At 39.6% G+C, this 20,214-nt stretch overlaps 1 protein-coding gene across 1 annotated transcript in view; it reads right to left on the bottom strand.

Annotated features, from left to right (window-relative positions):
- Positions 1-17,756: 17,756 nt before the first annotated feature.
- The window catches only part of CRPPA (CDP-L-ribitol pyrophosphorylase A), a 190,700-nt gene continuing 188,242 nt past the window's right edge, over positions 17,757-20,214 (bottom strand). Inside the window, exon 10 of the mRNA XM_053926793.2 lies at positions 17,757-18,326. Coding sequence (XP_053782768.1) covers positions 18,222-18,326 — 105 coding nt within the window. The 3' untranslated portion in view covers positions 17,757-18,221. The remainder of the gene's footprint in view (positions 18,327-20,214) is intronic.

Raw genomic sequence — 20,214 nt, 5'->3', positions numbered from 1 at the left:
GAAGCAAGGCAACTGAAAGGAAATATTTATGATGTTATACTCCCTCTAGTGGCCATTTTTAATATGGAAAGGTCGGTAATCTCCCTACACACTCCAGTGTATTCTGAGCCTCAAGATTCTCCTGATCTGCAAGGGTCTTTGCAGGTTGTCTAGTCACCATTCCTGTGATGCTGGAACCTCAGAGGAAGGCAGCTCATGCTTCTAAGCTTCACTCCTTCAAGAAAGCTACTGTTTCTACTTTGGGATAACTATTGCTAGCAAGTTACGTTTATACTGAATCTAAATTCCACTCCGTGAGACCTGCACTTTTGGATATCTTGAAGAAACTGGGGACATTTTATTCCCTTGCCCATTTTGTCCATTCTTAAAGTGTATTTAGAAAAATCTCATCATAAGAGTAGCCACTAAAAAAATAATTTAAAAAAGAGAGTAGCCACTAAACAAATGAAAAATAGCATGAAGAAGCCATTTAAAATATGTATTGTTTCAGGCAGGAGTAACAAAATTAGAACACATCATTAATAATCCATGAAATTACACACACAAAATGTCTTTGTTATTATGTAATACCATTACCGAGCATATCCCAGACTGTATTGTACCTAATAGCAAATAACATATGCAAATATGCCCCCAAAAAATGTTTGTTAATTTGCATTTAAAGACATGGCCCTTCCCTTTGTATAAAACTACATAAGTCATTCTTATTATAAGGAAGATTTAAGTCAACTGTTTATGTTTGCCAGCCCGCAGTGGTAGAGGAGCTCTGCACGGAATCTAAAAGACCTCAAGGGACTTACAGCCCAAAGGGTAGAGTAAAGATATCTGTACAAAGTACCAGAACGTAGTCACAGTAAAGAGACCCAAAGTGAACCTATCCTACATATGAACCATTTAATCCCCCCAGTTAAATGGCTTCATGCTGACATTCCCACCATTTGAGCAGGAAGCTCCTCCTGGCCCTTTGCCCTGTAAGCTAGGGCAGAACTTGCAACATGGAGAAACATGGAGGTCATGCGTACTTGAGGTTGATGGAGATGAAGCTCCAGGCTTAGTGCTTGGGTTCCCCAATGTGTATTCATTCCCATTTGTACCATATGACAGATTAACTTGTCTTTCAGATTATCTGCTGCTGTTGTGGAGTGTTTTGGAAGGGTCCTGAGAACGGTGAGACTTAGGACAGGTGTGAGGGTGTGTCGTGGTGGAGACACTGTAGCAGACAGGACACTTCAAGGTCGAAAGGAAGAGAGGTGTTTAAGGGAGAGGATAGGAGCCCCGAAGACATGCTTGTCTAGGGCAGCCCAGGTCCACTTTCCCACCGAAAATCAAGTTCAGCCGTTTGAAAAGCAAAGTGCCACCTACCCCAGAGGAAAATTAAAGGACTTTTTCCTGTAATAATACTAATTTTATCTACCCTGGGTCTCCTGGGAAGCACGAATTTGTAAAATTGCCACATGGTCGCCGGGGTGAGGGACAGGTATGAGGCAGAAGTATTGGGACAGGGACAAGCAGATGGTGGAGTTCTTTGTCGACTAGATTGCTGGGGCATGCGCGGATGTTTGCACAACTAAACAACTCACGTGGGGTGGGGGAGGCAGGAGAGATGGGATAGGGGAGGGGAGGCTCTAAAATATCAGCTACCACGGAGAAAAGCATACATAACTTTTATAAATCCCTTAGAAACTGTCGTTTGGGGACCAACGTGCCCTCAATTAGATTTCCCTTCTCTGTGGGAAAGGAATTTGTTTTCCTTGAATAAACATGACATTACATAGTTGTCCAGCATTTGGAGGCCATTTTGAAAAATATTTATCTTTAAATTGTAGAACTACCTTAAGCTTGGAGAAATCGCACTCTGAGAAGCCCTGGGTAAAACTGAGAGCAGCTGAGGAATCAGAAGCTTTAAATCCTTCTTTAGGCTAAACCAGAGAAAGAACTAATAAGCTGAAAGATAAATATATTGATTTATTGGTTCATTCACTCATACACTGAGCAGCTACTATATATAAGGTGCTGTATTTAATGACTTGAATATCAAGAAAATGAGTGAAACTGGTGTGATCCTAACTAATGAGTTTGTCGTATTTCCAGAAACAACATTACGAAAAGTTACAAATTAACGTGAAAAACTTTTCGATGGGTATTTTATATTTAGGTTGATACTATAAACTGTAGTAAGGATTCCAGTTAAGTGAAAAGGCATCCACAAGGACAACTAGGTGGAGCTAAAGAGATGAGCTTTAATTATTCACAGGTGATAACAGAAGGGCAGTAAGCACTACATTTTCCTACAGGATTTAGATCTATTTCAATATTCATGTTCGAGTATAGCTTACTGGCCTTTCTAGTCGATGCTATTATTTAAATGTATTACAGCTGATATCCCCAACCTCCTCCTTAGAAACCTGGTATGTGATTTTGAGAAGTAGTGCACTATGAGGTCTTAAGTGAATATTCAGGTTTGGGGCTTGACTTCCCGCTATGCCCCTTGAATATGGAACCACATCATTGTTCCATACATACCTGACAGCCGATACCACGTAGAACACACCAAGTTCTTCCTGTGCCATAATCTCATGGAAAAATTTATAAAGCATCACTCTCTTAGTGGGTTGCAAAATGTCAGCAGTTTTCTGGTTCAAAAGCAACAGAAAAAAAATCTCCCTAACACACATCATGCATCTCAGAAGCAAGAGCAATAGTATGGCCCAAGCGATTGTAATCAAAAACACACTCTGTTCCTAAGGTCCACTGCAGGGGTATGAAAGGGCTACGTGAATTTATGCTTTTATTTTCAAAGCACTATTTCAATCACAAACCTAGAAGGGTCCTGAGGCAGAGTTCTGTTTCGCTACAAGAAGTGCGTTTCTAAGTTGGAGAGAATATTTATCTAAAAATACTTGATGCGTGCTTAAATCCATTTCTATTGATAAATTCTCAATATTCTGACATCTAAGCTTTCACATTTAACTCCTAACTCCCCACTCAAGAGAGACTGTACCTCCTTCTCAGCCCCTTCCATTTACTTCATTCTCAAAAATCCATACGGTGTGAACTTGAACCAGAGTCCTTACGTCTGTAGTAACACTGTCTGTGGCCTTTCCATACACAAGATAAACTGTGGCAAAATCACTTTGTTATTTTGAGAATTTCTCCATATATCGTGTTTAAATCTAAATAGTCTATGCAGAGACTATAGCAATCTTGGGGAAAATAAACGAAAGCTTATCTCTTGATAGATACCTTCTATCTACCACGTCTCCTATGTGCCAGCCCCTGTCTCCCTGCCTCACTGTAGAAGCACGGTTCTTTAATCATGGCCTTCTCTCCCTGCTGCTTAAGGCTAGGGATAAATTAGAACAATGATTCTCAAGACAAGGAGGAGAATGAGAATGGAGGTGTAAGAATCTTGCATTGTTCTATAAATTGTTTTAGTACTATAACTTTCTATCTTGAAAATGTATAATTTTTTATAACAAAAACTTCAGAGAGCAAACTTCAACTAAAATATCTTTGCTGGTAGAATGTTTTTTCATGGTTGCTCTAATAAATTACTACAGACATGGTAGTTTTACAACAACACAAATTCATCATTTTATAGTTCTATAGGGCAGAATTCGAACACAGATCTCACTGAGTTAAAACCAAGGTGTCAAGCAGGAGGCATCTCTAGGGCTTCAAGGGGCAAATCAGTGTCCTCGCCTTCTCCAGCCTCTGAAGGACGCCTGCAGCCTTGGCCTGTGGCCCCTTTTCCATCTCCCCAGCCAGCAACATCACCTCTCTCTGACTGTTCCTCCACAGTCATTCCTCCCTCTGCCTCTCCTCCTGGCCTCTGTTTCCAAGTTTAAGGGCTCTTGGGATTACAGGGCCCACCACTTAACTCAGGATAATCTAGTTAAGGTCAGCTGATCAACAACCTTAATTTCACCTGCAATCCTAATTCTCCTCTACCCTGTAAAATAAAATGCCCATAAGTTATGGGATTTGGATGCAGGCATCTCTGGGGAACCATTTATTCTGCCTACTCCAACTGGTGAGAAGAGTTGTATAACATGATAATTATTAATTATAGGAGAAGTGCTTCTTTAAAGCAAGATACAAATGCAAATCAAAAAAGTGGTGGAGCATGAATACTTAAGTTCATTAGAGGGGACCAGGTTGGGAAACCTGGCAGCGCTGGCTTCAGATAGGTCCCGGAATGGGAACTTGTATTTTAAAGAAAAGTTTTAAAATGTGTGCCGCCTGTAGTTAGGACAAGCATCCCTTTAATTTAGGTACCACACCACTTGAAGCCTTCCTCTTCCATCACTGGTGCAATGTGTAAATTACAGAGATCACAGTTTTTTGTACCTTTTGTTTCAGTTGTTTCCTTCATATATTTGATGCTTATTGACTGTCTCTCTCACTTCCTTCTTTTACTAGACTCCGATGTCTCAGGTGGGCAACATGAACCAACAACAGCACTCACAAATGCTAACGCCCACACAAGCCAGGCAAGAAAGTAAGTGGAGGTGGAGTGCGCGAAGGCCGTGAACAGTGGGGCTCGCAGACCGTCGGAGGGTGTGACCCCCTGCAGAAGGCACCTGCTCCTCGGGCTGCGATCACTGGCCCAGCAAGGAAAAGGGCCTCCCTTGCTAGAGAGCTGCATTTTTAGAATAAAATTTCCATTTCCCAATTTTCAAACATAAACAACTCTTTCATAGTTGAATACAAACATAAAAAAACACACAGGTGGTTAAATCCAGCGGGAGGGCTGCTGGTGTGTAAGCTCTGGCTAATGTTCTAGTCCTTATAAAATGAAAGGCTACAAAACGACACTCACCATAGGGGTGGGCATAATGATGCCCCCACGCGCTGTGAGAAAGAACATGCTGTGTGGCTGAGTAAAGGGTGGGACGATTCGGCATTAAGATATGATTTACATTAATGTTTTGAAATGTTTCTCCATTTCATTTTTATGATTTTAAATGAATCATGAAAACCTTTGAATTCTTCCTGTACTACCAAAGCATAAATCAAGTCCTTCCAAAAAATCATGGGGGGATAATGAGGACAACTGTAATTGAACAACAATTAAAAAAAGAAAAAGAAGAAATGAAGCAGTTTTGATGTGAGCCAGGGGTGGGAGGAAGGATTCGGTTTGTGATATCCCACTGAAATCATCTGGGCATCGCTGAGAGCCTGCACGTCATAAAACATTTGTACCGATCAAATGCTGAATGCCGGCCGTGTCTTAAACATCAGTGTCAGTAAAATAAATAACACGCACATTTCACAACTTTTGGGACAGAGAAAACCCCGCAACACACACACACAGACAAATACATAGAAGTACATTTTCACATAGAGAGATGAGCACGGATCTTCTCTGCTAAATTGATCTCACTGCACAGGCTGAAGTGTAAACAAGAAAAGTGAATTCTACCACCAGGTGGAGCTTAGCTTCCATTTAAGTAGCAAATATATAAAAAAAAGATTTCAAGGGATTACTTAAATTCTTTGTATATCTTAGGAAAAGATCACAGGAAAGGGAAAACAGCAAAGGGACCGGCGTTTGGGAAGGCCAGTCAGCAGGGCCTGAAACGCTCTTTATGAGGGCCTCAACAATCTGGTGCCCAGGGGCCCTGCTCGTAAAAACGATTTGACAAGTGACTTCCTTTCTGTTCTTTTCCATTTCCTTGCATGAGAATGTTGTTAAATTCCTATACATTTAGGCACTTGCCTTTAAATAAAAACCACAGACCCTGGTAGGACAGGCCCTAAGAACTAAAACTACCAAAAGAAATAGCTTCCATTATGAAAAGATTGCACTATTTCTGTTACCCATTAGATGAAATGAAATTCGGTGCATAAAGCATCTGTGGCAGAGCCTGATCATCCAGGTGATAACAAAAGTTCCTTCTGCCACATGCACAAGGAGACAACCATTTCATATTCATCAATTCATCATGATTAATCCCTATCAAATCGATGTTTGGGTGTCTCCCAAATGCTCACCGCGTGTTCAAAGCATTTCTCAGCCTTGTACAGCAGCCAGTTGTAAATCGAGGTTCCTGTTGGTCCTTACACTGAAAAGACATTACAGAAATTAGCATGTGAACTAAGTGTCAGGGTGTGAATTTACACCTTGTATTAATACTTACTGTACAGATGAAGAGAGGTCAGGGAAGGTATCCTAGTGGAGCAGAAACAGGAATGACTATTGAAGGGAGAACGGGGATTGAACCGACAGAGGACAGGTGAGAGTAAGAAAAGGAGTCCAAGCGCAGAACAGGTGTGTGGTCAGGAGACCCACAGGTCTGATTCCACTGCGGGGGCGTTTCGGCCTAGAGCAAAGCAAGACTGGGAAGCAAGATGATGGGCCATAATATTAAGCAGATGACAAGTGGTGGGTTTACTTGCTAGAGAAGTAGGTCAAAAGTTATCGAAGACTGTTGGTCAGGAATGTAGAATGGGAAGAACAGTATTTACATGTGTTAGGAAAGAAAATTTGGGAGTCTGATTCAGTACTAAGCACGCCGATCTGCCTAAATTCTTTTATACCTGTTTCCAATCTTTAATTCTAGATGCACACAAAACAGACATGTGTGAAACGCGCCCTCTACTCTTAAGTTAGAGGTACTGCAGGCTCCATAACGACGAGAGAGAACTACATACAAATAGATGTAGAAGAACAAATTAAACGTGAGTAAAAGATATAATAGAGCATATCAGGCAACAACAGCTGCTCTAAGGCACAAGGTGAAGAGCACAGTGGGGTGAGGATAGAGTGACTTACTGGTGTGTGTGGCAGATAAGGCACTGTGAGCAGCTTAGAGGACAAGGCCATAACCCCAAGTGATGGCAGAAGAAATAAAGGAGAAGTCCTAGACTTAGTGGAGAATTCAAGAATGTTGCATGGGGAACGAGGTTAAACAGAAGGGTCCAGAACTCCGAAAGCGGAAGAGCAGCGAGCCCTGACAACGTTGACGAGACATGAGTTGGAAGAACAAGTCAAACCTGGGGAGAAAGTACAACCTCCACTTTCTACTAGGTGAACTAAGTTGTAAGGTATCCAAGTGCACAAAGGTTGTTCAGCAGGCGATTGGAGATGTGATGGGAGTACCTGAGATATTCACTGGGTGGAGGCGGGGCTTGGGAGAGGCCAGAAAGTGCACTGAGTGACATTTCCTGGTCTGTGTCCCTCATTTAATACTTAATATATGAAAGCCAGGCTTTCTTGAGTAATTTCTTTGTGTTTTGCTCTTTGTGCTTTTTCCTCTCCCTCATATTTAAAGCTAGTAAACTGGTTTTACGGTTCCTTGCCACAAGGCATTTTGGAAGGGAGGAAGCAGGAAGAACCTAAAGTTACAGGGGCTGCTGATTCTGGTGTAAAAGCCAAAGTCCATTAGATTTGCTAATGACCTCTGTGTAAGGGAAGACAAGATGGGCCACTGAGGCAAGCAGAGGAAAAGAGAGCGACCTGGAGAACAAGAAGGGGATGGCAGGACCCAAGAGCCCAGGGAGGCTGGTGCCTGAGGACGAGGGGGCAGTTCTGATGCTTCTTGAGACTGTATTCCTAATGCAAGAAGAGTCGGAGGAGGCCTGAGGTTGATGTTATTTCTACCTCATTAGGCTGGGACTGGAAATCAAGGATGAGTTGATTTTTTAAAAAATAGATATTTTTGGACACATGACTTTATGAATTGAGATTCCAACCCGTTACACATGTTTCAGTTGATTCTTAGATATCACTTGATCTATAGTCAGCCTTCTGCACCCAGGGGGTCTGTACTTGTGGATTCAAACAATCATGGTTTTGAAATAATAAAGAAAAAAAGTTACGCTTCTGTGCAGGAAATTTTTATGAAGTCAGGCCTATTATGGAAATAGTTAGGCCTGTGATGGTTGCATCTGCATTCACTAAATACAGACTTTTTTTTTTTTTTTTTGGTCATTGCCTAAACAATATATATAACTCTCTACATAGCATTTATTTTAAGTCACTTAAAGTATACGGGAGGCTGTGTGTAGGTTAAACGCGAAGACCATGCCACTTTATGAGACTGGAGCATCCACAGATATCCGCAGGGGTCCTGGAAGGAACCCACCACAGATTCGGAGGGATGGCTGTACACAGGGGTGGGCAAAAGTAGGTTTACGTTGCAATACAAATAACTAACACAGTAATTATGAATAGTAATATAAGAATAACTGTTTCACATACTCAAAACTGTAAACCTACTTTTGCCAAACCCATATATCCTGTCTTCCTTGCTGAGCAAGTCTGCAAATTTCTCAAGAGTTGATATCCCAACTGATAAAGACTTAATTAAAGAATTGTTGACAATGTTACTAGACTGAAATTAAATTTTATGCCTCAAAGGGACCTGAGCAGATTACTGTTACACTTACTGAAAGCTAAACTTAACCAGATAGGTAAAGCAATGTTTAGCCTCAAGGAGATTACATCTTAAAAGCAGACAGAGATTTTTATAAAGAGAACATTTCAGTTTAATATGTAATCAGTAAGTGAAGGTGTCTCCTGGTGAAGACTGGAATATCTGTGTGAATACTGGAGGAAAAAGAAGCGTTGCCCAATCTGAAAGCTTAGAGAAAAAAAAAAAATTGGTAGGAACCGAAGCGAAATCTTCAATACTAAGGCCATAAGGATACAGAAGACCCTGTACCTGAACTCCCATCACTTCCTAACAATGCCATTTATTCCATTCTTCCCATATCACCTTTGACTGTCATAATTTTCATTTGTTTTTCTCGTCTTTCCACAAAGAATGTCAAGGAGGAAAGGAATCCTGTCTTTGATCTCTTTGTAGAATTTCCATAGAACCTAGAGGTCTCGAACCTGAGACTTTCTCCGTAATTAGGAATGGCTGCCCAGTTCTCACGTCAGTGACCGGGAGCATGCAACTGTCATTAGTGAATAACTCTGCCAGCTGACCTGAGCCCATAGAAGAATGAGCATCAAAACAAAAACTGGAACGCAATTGAAAAAAGGAGACTCTAATCATTTGTACCACTGGATCTATTATTGGTCATTTTCATCATTTAGGATAACTTTTAGAGCCTACTGACGACAAGCAGTGTGGGAAGAAGGAACAAACACAGCGTTTGGGGATCGGCAGTGCCACCAATGAGCCGTGTGACCTGAGGGTGCTCCCTTGGTCTCCACGAGCCTCAGGCTCTTCTGTACAACACGGATGTCTGAGTTCTCAAGGAAGTTACATCAGATGTGTGAACACTGGCAAAGAGTAAAACATAACTTAACGGTAATTATTATTAAATAACTAGTTTGTCTCCAAGATACTTTTACCATAATAAATATCACAGGGATTTTTAAAGAAGAAAAGCAGTCTTTTACCTACTTTGTCCTTACTTGTGTTACTTTGTTAAATTGTCTTCTTTAATTTATTCAAGTCTCATAAAATATTTCTCCCAGCTAAGTATGAGATATTTTTGAAAAAAGTTATTTTTGTTGTTGTTTTTTTTTTTTTTTAGTGTTACAAGTTGATCATGGCTAAGATTTTTTTTTTTAATTGAAAGGTTGGGAAATGTATCAATATTCACACTATTTTGTGTTTAACACATGAGCATTTCTCTTGGAAATAACAGATGATAGTATCATCAGGCATCCTGGGAGTGTCTCATCTTAACATCAGAAACAAGACAAGCGTGTTGGGCAGGGATATAGTAGAGAGTAGGCACTGCTTGCTCTCTGGTCCAGGAGTAGTTAGGCCCAAATCTCTAGGGATCAAAAGGTTTCTGAGAGTAAACCAAGTGGAAACAGGCCTGATGTGAGCAGCAAACCTACCTTTGCTTCTCTCTGTAGCAACAGATAGATGACTGCAGTTTCCGAAGAGTACAGGCTCTCCCTCCTTGAACTGTGTGCATCTGAGGTCAAGCTCTCTGAGTAAGCCGGAAGAGCATCCAAGGCAGGTACCCTGACCCCAAGGACAGTCCCTCATCTGAGGCTGCAGTGGGACATACAGGGCAGGTAAGGCTGGAGGTGGCAGTGCCTGTTAGAGTGGCTTTCTCATGAGGCTCTTTAGCAACAGAAGAAGCAGCATGCAATGAGGAAAAATGAAGGGCAAAGGAAACCAAGGTATTTCTTTTAAAGCAAGCAGGAAATTGCTGGGGAGGATGCTGTGAATCAGGTTAGTTTCTGGCAGAAACCAGGTGGGTTCATGTTTTAAGTAAGAGTTTGGCTTAAGAAAAATTACACGATTGTAAAATCACTTTTGCATCATGGGCTAGTGAGGCCACCAATATTAAAGTTATACAATCAATCTGTATTGCCAATGAGTATTGTTAATTATGTATAATTATTATGTATAAATATGTTTGTTATGTATAAATATGTACAATATATCTTCTCTACTTTCCCAATTTATTTAAAAATATACTTTACTAAATCAGTGAAGCCTAATCTCTCTAAGTTCTTATGGTTGCGTACAAAGCGCAAGCTTACAATGCAATTGTTTTAGAACAATTCTTTCAAGAAAATGTTGACATGAAAAAAATATATATTTCTCTTTCTCTACATTTCCTTTCTACACACAAAAAAATCAAGAGGAAATTAATGAAGATATAATGATAAAATTAAACTTATGGGTTCCCTTTCTTACAAGGACATTTTACATTTAAGTCTGGGTCAAAGGCAATAAAAAGACCCTAATTTTAAATTCATACACTGAGACAGACGGTGGCAGGAAGAGGAGAGTGTATATCAAAAAAGCTCTAGAGGAAAAGTCCTCTACCAATGTATCTTCCACATTGATAAATGCGTGTAAGTCTATCACAGATTTATGTAATTATGCAAAGAGAGTCATTAATTTGTTATTAATGAGAAGGCTAAATAATTTACATACCTATGTAACGTACTAAAAGAGTATTAAGCAGTGGCTTCACAGTTGAAGGGATGTTTGATATTAAGCAAAAATTTAAAGTTAGTAAAGTAAGAACAAAATTCCAGTTAGGCAACATATACACGATTGGTAAAACATAGTGCTAGGTCTAACCCCATAATTCACCCAAATCTTTTAATATCTATTAAGATTCCCACACCAGAGCCAAGAATATTTGGCCTACAGTTGCTTCTCCCTGCTATCTTACTGTAGCACATTACACATATCTTAAATTCCTGATTTATGGCAGAACTTATGGATATTCCCACTGGGATCCTCAAAACTCTTAATTTGTTTACATATTTTGGCTTTTTTCCAGGTTTATGTGAACAGCATCTGATCCAAGAGACAAACAGGCGGAAATGTCTTTGAATAGCATTCTTTTACTATCAGGTCACACACATCCCATTCAGTACAACAGGCAACTGAATTCCTGAACTGGGCAGTTCAATAATACATTTTTTAAAAACTCAGGGGGAGATTAAAGAGAATTATTTTCTATTCAAACGAGAAAAGAAAAAGGAACTATGAACTTAATAGTGTCTTAAAAACACACACAGGATGGGAAAGAAATTCCTCCAAAGTATTGAAAAAAATGAGTAACATACAGATTTTATCATCTATTTCCTCCTCCTTCTCAAAGGAAGTTTTGTTATCCACTTAGACTGAAGAGCTTACTTTCAACCAAATTAAGGGCTCAGATGTAAAGAATAGGAAAGAAAAAAAAACCCTGACATACCAACAAACCGACCAATTTCAATAGTCCACTTTATAATGAGGTAGAACAAAGAACAAAATAGATACCTCCGAAATGGCAAAGTTCCAGAAACCTCATTCGGTTAATCTACTAGAAGCTGTGCCAAACCTCATCCAAATAACCCAATTATTACAGTCGACAGACTAGGGGAAATTCTTACAAAATTGGCCTCTACATGGAATCTCAAATCATGTCTCCACTCGGGTCAAAAAGATCACTAGGATTGCCTGGTTGAAGCTTTTGCCTCTGGGCTTAACTGCAATTTTGCAAAATGGAAAAGGAGGAAATGCATCCAGGTATAATTCTGGATGTAGATTTAAATCAGATTAAAAAAAAAAAAACTTTAAGTAAAAAATAGTTCCTCCTTACTATAATCTAATTCTCTGAAAAACTGGCCAAAGGAGAGTCAGAAATTTTGGACTTCCAAACTCAGTTGAGCTTCGAGAGTACTGGGTGCGCCCAAAATCTCTGCATCTGCCTTTCTTCAATTGTCCTATCACAAAGTGGACACAGACCTACCTCACAGAGACCATTAGAGGATTAATTAAGGGTAAACTGGAAGAAAACAATTGCATTCGACAAGCCAGGCTTTATCCATGTTGCTAAAGAGACCCAGATGTTTTAACAACTGTCCAGATTATTTGGTAGCATCCTAAGTAGAAAATAAATTTGCATAATGCATTTCAGCTGTGAAGACATTTTTAAAAATCAAAGATTCCAGTATTTCAGATTGCAAGAGAAAAACAATCTGTCTCCATTCAGGTCGAACTCATAGTGAGCACCATTCACCACACACTTTTCCCACTGAGTAAACATTGTGAACACATGTGCTTAGGGAAGTCTCAAGGCAAGAGAAGACTTCATACTTCCTCATGCCTGGATATTCCCTCACCTTCCTTTCTCTTAACTTCTCTTTCCCCGTCTTTCTGCATTGCTGAGGCAAATGGCTATATGCAAATCTGATTCATCTCATCAACTTAATCATCTTACCCTTTTGTTATTCAAGTGTCTGACTGTTCATTGCCTGAGGCAACCCCAACAACTATTGAGCTCACAGAGATAGCATTGATAATAATTGTATGTGACTATCAGTCTTTGCAGATTTTCCTGGCACAGGCAGATCCAAGGATGTTCCAAAATATGTGTGTGTCAGGGGTGGTGATAGGCAAAGGAAAGAAACTAGAAACACTGCAAGTATAGAAGTAATTTTCTTTCTCTTGCTATTCAAGAAAAAAAAAAAAGATTCTTGGGATTTCCATCTTGGAGGCTCATACTTTAAGGAATCTTAAAATACTATGTTCTGTAATATTGTATAGCAACTTACTTAGGAATACAAGCGCTAAAGTTAGATAACCAAATTTTGATCTCATTTCTCCCAATTGCTCTATGGGTGACTTGGAATAAGTTATTCAAAATGTATGTGCCTTGGTTTCCTCATCTTTAAATGGAAATTGGTATACTACCTATCACATAAAGTTATTATGAAGAAAATAAGTTACATGCATGTAAATCACTAAGAGGAAATTCTGGGATATACTAATTATTTACTAAATGTTAGTTATTTTTATTATCTATTATTTTAAATTCCCATATTTTAACCCAGCATCATTTCGGGACAAAGAAATTTTAATCTTTTTTGAAAATCTTTCTAAAACACTCAGGTCTGTTTTGCCCTTTAGTAACTATTGAATAGAGAAGGAAGCGAACCTCTGAACCTTCCAGCACTTTGGGATCTTTTCCCTGACCAGTACTTCCCCTTGCTTTAGCAAAATGTGCGTCGCCAGATACATCCTAGACTTGTGAGGGCAAATATGCCAAACAGTGCCACATTTTTTTCCTTGCTTACCAATTGGTGTGCAATAAAAAGATTCAAAACTCGTTGATATTAAAAAACATGGAACATTTATTTAACTCACCTGTCTGTTGGAGATCGACTGATCTGGGCTCGGTGGTCCTGCTAATCTCGGCTGGGCTTGTTCATTCACGTGTGTGTCGATTAGAGACCAGCTGATCTGGGCTTTTGTTTTCCTTTGGAGGCAGCAGGCCAGGCTGGGCATGTTCAGCTCCTGGTGGTGGCACACGTGGAAGAGAGCAGGCAGCGACACGAACGCTCTCTTAGGGTCTCTAGGCTCTGTGGCGAACTGACTCACTCTATTGGTCAAACCGGGTCACGTGACGAATCTCAAAGTCAAGAGGTAGAACTACATTGCTCCTATGGAAGCTAAGTGGAGGGAAAGAGTATTCCCCAACAATAATTCAACCCGCCACTCTCATGCCGTCACTGTTAAGTAATCACATTATTCTTTTCCATTGTGTCCGAGTATTGGTTCTATAGTCTTAGCAGCCACTATAAATGCTAGAGAACCTGCTAAGTATGAGGGAAAGAAGAAAAAATCTAATTGAGACTTCTGGTTTTGCAAACATTTAATATATTCTATAGAATAATATATCTGCATATAAAATGCTATCTATGATATAAAACATCGCATTGGTATATTTTCAGAACAAAAGGTTATTTTTAATCATTCAATTGTAACTGAGTGACTTTAAAAAGATAAGCGCATATGTTACCAAACAGCAAGTGGGGTCCTGCTGCCCGCCACCACCCCCCAGGGAAAATTCTGGAAGCAGAGGTTTGGTGGTAAAGGAAAGGAGTCTTTATTCAAAAGCTACACAATTGTGGAATAACAACTTTCCACGTGCATTAGTCACTTAAGCCTATCAATTAAGGCTAAAATATTTAACTCCTGAGTTCCCCTATCATTCCCCCTTCAGTTTTTAATTATCTTATTTCTATAGGATTAGTTTACAAACTAAAACAACATAAGATGCAAAAGCGACACAACTTTAGAAGAACGGCAGGCTTCTGCTCAGAGCCCATCCCTTCGAGAACACCCGAAGAAAAATACCCCTGCTCCCCTGCCGGGCCTGCCCAGTCTTAGGGTGGGAGGAGTTTCTTCTCTCATCCAAAATACCATCCTTTGGGAAACGCAGGCAGCTGCAGCACAATCATCCAGGTATCCTCGAGGAGGAGAACCCAAGAGCCAGTCTCCCCTCCTTTTATTTGAAATCTGGCCCATAATTCCAGACAAGCCAGAGGCATTCAGCTTCTCTTCCAGTCCCTTCATAAACTGTTTACCATTGCCTTGGGCAACCTCCTCCTACGGCCCCTCCGACCACCTCTCCAGTGATCTGATCAGATTTCTCTGTACCATGTACACAATAAATACAATGAAAATTGACATTTGACTTTTAAATATCAATGGTTTATTTATTTATCAATTACTTTTGTTTTGTAAAGAGAATATATTGAGAATCTTTAACAGTAGTTTGTTACTTTTCATTTTAAAAATATGCATACATTTTCACAATTTGGAAACTAAAAATGTATAAGAACATATATAAATGTTACAATGTCAAAACCACCTACACAGCCACTTCTAGTCCACTTATTTTAAACCATACTAATAAATACTAAAATGATATGCATTTTTCATGTATTCTGTTTATTTTCGAATTAAACTTTTAAAATAACTTCAATTTTTCTTCTTCTAAATGGCTTTCTTCACACTTCTATTAAAATATGATTTTGCTTTCTTGACATAATTAGTTTAAACATTAAAAGGAAGCAACATTTGCAGATTCAATATACGAAAATATTCTACTGCAACTTGATTTTATAAAATAATCATTGGATTAATACATATAATGGAAAAAGTGATTATAATTATAATAAAGTAGCATGGGAAAAATACTTTTTTGTTAAACCAATGCAAAATATTGAAACTGACTACGGTAAGAATGGCTCTGGGCAGGACACACGGGTCTGAGTTTTATATGCAAATGAGTATACACGCAGCACATTGTCTCTCAAACTGAGCACTTTAATGAAGAAAATGACTACCTCCTACCAATGTCATTAATAAAATCATTGATCAAACTGTTAAATTCCTAAAAAGGTTATCTTTAAATTGCATTTAATTAACTAGCATATGTCCAGGAAAAAGAAAGTCTTTTTACAAAATTGTCCCCAAGTAGAAAGCAATTTCAGGAACCTGAGGCATAACTACTATTATTTTTAATGGCTTTTGGAAAATAAAGTGAAAATAGACAGTTTTTCTGAAAGTAAGCCTCTGGATCTTTTAAACAACAGAAACAGCTAATTTATCTTTCTCTCCTTGTCAATAATTCTCTCCACTCCCTTCACCCTTAGGCACAATTTTTATATGCTGGAAAGATGGCTACAAAGCCAAAAGAGTCAGGACTGCTGCAGCTGATGTGGCTCAGTTGCTCGGGCGTCATCCCACAAACGGAAAGGTCCCCGACTGGATTCTGGTTGGGGTACTTGTCTGGGTTGCAGGTTCGGTCCCTGGTCAGAGCGCATACAGACGGCAACCAATCGATGTTTCTCTCTCACATGGATGTTTCTCTTCCTTCCTCCCTCCCTCCCTCCCTCCCTCTCTAAAATCAAAAATCAAAATTAAAAACAAAAGCTTCAGGACATTCCTCTGGTAATTGGGCAGATCTGCCCCTTCTGCCCATTCCTCCAGTGCTCACCCCGAGCCTCTGGCTGACTTTCCACAGCCTCTCTGCCAGGTGTCCCTTGCCAGAAATCACAGTTTACAGTGGTCTTGACTTGAAGCCCTGGTTTTTGTTACTAGGCAGCCACATGGCTTTGGGCAAGGTAGTTAAGACTCCTGAGCATCACTTCCCATCTAAACAGTAAAAGATGTGGGGGGATTTCATTAAATTGTTTCCAAGGCTATGAATCACTTGTAAACTATAAAGAAAAAAATAAAATAAAATTTTATGATGATGGTGATGATGATGGTAGTGATTAGTTTAGACACAATTTAGTATTTTATTAGCTAAACCTCATTACACTAAATGTTTCCAATTGCCTAGGGTAAAGTCATACTGATTACTCCCAGATAAATTCTTGTCTAGTGTAACATTCCATTATTAGGCTGAATCTAAGGTATTCAGCCAGCACTCAGTCGAAACAGGGGTTTTGTTATGCCATAGATACACCCAGTTCCCTGCCTTGAACTTGAAGACACTCACCCTCTCTTTAAAACCTTGATAACATTTCCCCATTTGCCTTTATAAGCACTTTTAAATTCTTAAAAAGATTTTCACCCGAAGACTTCAACAGGCAGAAGGTGTGAACCTTTCACAACACAGTTGACCCACCACCTAAACAGCATAGACCTTCTACCCAAAATTCACACATTGCCCGTATATATCCACCCTCAGGATGTGAATTAAGTGATTTATTTTATATTTCTGAACATCGAGAGAGAGAGAGAGTGAGTGAGAGAGAGAGAGAGAGAGAGAGAGAGAGAGAGAGAGAGAGAGAGAAAGTGGCAAGCCCAGGAACGTAGATGCAAATTTCACTGAAAAACGTGCATTTCATTTAGAGGAATGAATTGCAGTATTTACACCATGTCCATTGTCCTCCACTCATCACCATTCAAATGTGAAGTACCAACCCCCCTGCTAATAGTCACACTTGAGAAAGGTAGGATAGGTTATCTGACATGTTAAAAAGAAATTCCACAAGGTAATATGTTATAGGAAATATTTCATGCACCTTTTATAGTTTCCATGTGCAGCCTAAACCCTGGGATAATCTGATCTAATGTGATTCTAGAAAGTACATGTAAACATGGAATCAAAGGCATCGCTAATGACTGGATGCACAGAATCATACAGTGCAATTAATAGAGGGGAAATCATCACTAGGTACGATGTATATGCCAGTGGAAATGTGAAAGAACAAAAACCTGCTTTACAAAGCAGCATCTGCATCAAACGAATAACTAGGTTCTTGGACATGCAATGACTCCCCGCCTGTTAAAAGACTAACGCGAGGCTGACCTGAATAACTTCACTTTTACGAAGTTTTCCAGGCTTCTTTAAAATTCATTCAGAAAAACCAGAAACACTTTAAAATGAGTAAAAATTACATTAAATCAAGGAGTATAGTACATCTTGTTTAGGGACCTGGAGTAATGTGAGGACCAATGGTGCAGATATTTGCCCCAGAATTCCCTGCTATCTACTGTTTTCTTTTACTTCGTTTTAAGGCATGGAAAATCAGAACACAAGTCAGTATCTCACGGTGAGAGGACAATTTTAGAATTAAGAATAATTCTGAATCTTACCTATTAATTTCATTTTAGTGTCATCTACTAATTAACACAGAGATAATAGTTCAAGATTTCCAAATTCTCATTCCTTGGAGGATTAGCTCACCCATCATTATTTCTATCTGATCTTTCATGCTTTTGTGAAAAGATTATATGAGGGCTATTATTTTCCACTTACCTACTCTTTTCTGGTTCAGGCAATTTATGTTTGACATTCACAAAAAGTAAATTTTAATTTCACAGATATAAACATTGATCCACTTTTATAACGCGAGCATGACATTCTACAGACTGTGAAACATAAAAGACAACTTAAATGTTCTATCACACACAACAGGGAGGGAAGCACAAAAGATACAGTACTTAGATAAATGTTTCTATAAGCTCAGTGGGTGATTTTCTCTGTGTCCTTCATGCTACCAGAAGCTGACCAATGAACCCAGGATTTCTTTCTTTGATGAAGGCGGAAAGGATAGTGGCACCTTGCCTTACACTGTCCTGTAGCTTCTGTTTGTCCTGAGAAAAAGAAAAAAGGATAAAACAGTATTTTAGAAAGAGCAGATGTCACACACTAAATTTAGTAAGGAGTTACTTTTCAAAAACCATATTTATTTAAATGTTTTCCCCCAGCTTAATAGATATAATTGACACATAATATTATATATGTTTAAGGGGTACAATGCAATTTTTATATATATGTATGTATGTATACATATATATAGACAGAGAGAGTCTATCCAGTAAGTATCCAGCCATGTACTATGAAAAATAGAGACACATATTGAAGAAGATACAAGATACAAGAAACACTGTACACAGGATAATGATGCCTCAGTCCCCTTCAAAGTAGGCACCTTGGGACCTCCCACAGTTCTCCCAACTGCAGTACATGTTCCTTCTGCTCTGTTAGCAGAAGCCATGGAACAAATTTTGCCACAACACGTTTCATGACAAGATCCTGCGTCAAAATCTTGGACAAAGTAGTTTTTGGAATCCCTAAGTCAGCTTCTACTTCTCACACTGTCAGTCGCTGATCTTAGTTGATTGCAGCCCATACATGTTCAACACTCTCAGGTGTTCTGCTTGTTGCAGGCCTTCCAAACATGGATCACTTTCCACAGATTCTTGACCATCTTTGAAGTGTTTGTGCCACACTTTTATTTGTGCTGCATTCATTGCTTCATCCTGAAAGCCTCCTGAATCATCCAAATCGTTTCTGCAGAGGAATGTTCAAGCTTAACACAAAATTTGATGCAGATTCATTGCTCTACTCGCTCATTTTGAATGCAACAGCCACACAGTACACATGCTCACTCAATGGCCTCTACTGCCCCCACTGACTAGTACAGTGAAGTCATCACTGTTCATGCATGTGCATTCCAGTCCACTCTCCTTGGCTGCCAGGCTACATTGATGTCGCGCAAACTTTTCTTGATATATTAACAATGGTGGGACTTTTTCTGGACAGACCTCCTATATATACATCCTGACCATATATATATACACACACACACACACACATATATATATACACATACATACATATATATATTTTATATATCATTTATATATGTGTGTGTGTATGTGTGTAATGAAGTGATTAAGGGAATGGTTACCGCATCCATCACCTCACAGAGTTGCCGTTTTGGGGGGGTGGGTGTGTGAGAACACTTAAGATCTACTCTCTCAGCAGCTCTCGAGTATGCAATACAATTCTGTTAACTATGATCGCCACGCCGTACAATTCCCAGAACTTACTCACCTTGTAACTGGAAGTCCGTACCCTCTGACCAGCATCCCCCTATCTCCTCCCTGCTCAGCCCCAACAAAGACCATTCTACTCTGTCCCTATGAGTTCAAGGAGCCGCCTTTCATGGTCCACAGCTCTCCAGCTCAACATTCTGTGGCACTCAGACCATAGCCACAGGCAGCAACTTGGTCCCCCGGATAAAGGAGAAAGGCTTTTGCTGAAGATAGCAAGAAAAATACTGAAGCAATTTCAAATGCTAACACTACGAAACAAAAGGTTGTTTTCCTTTAATCTAAATGCTGACCAACTTCGGCTCTCCACTGAAGTGTGGCTGTCCCGTTGAGGGTGCACCCCTTTGCTCCACCTTGCTTCCAAGTGTCCTCCAAGGACGGATTGTCACAAGTGGTGAATGCTGGTGTGGGGGGCGGTGGGGGGAGCCTGGGAAGACCTGCCATTTGTGATGTCAGGGTCAAGCAAATTTGTGAAATGAGTTCTCTCTAAGTTGCTAAAATGTAGTTTTGCCTTTTTGGCAAATAGTCATTTTGGCTATTAGAATATGTTTATTCTAATCACTGAAGCTTCTTGGAGCTATGAAGAAATGATATTGTGAAGGGAAAGGGAAAGTGGAAACAGAGCTCACGTCTTTAAGTCTCT

The sequence above is a fragment of the Desmodus rotundus genome, chromosome 6, assembly GCF_022682495.2.
Source record: "Desmodus rotundus isolate HL8 chromosome 6, HLdesRot8A.1, whole genome shotgun sequence".
Classification (NCBI taxonomy): domain Eukaryota; kingdom Metazoa; phylum Chordata; class Mammalia; order Chiroptera; family Phyllostomidae; genus Desmodus; species Desmodus rotundus.
Note: the sequence above shows the minus strand (reverse complement) of the source record. Positions and strands in the feature narration are given on the sequence as shown.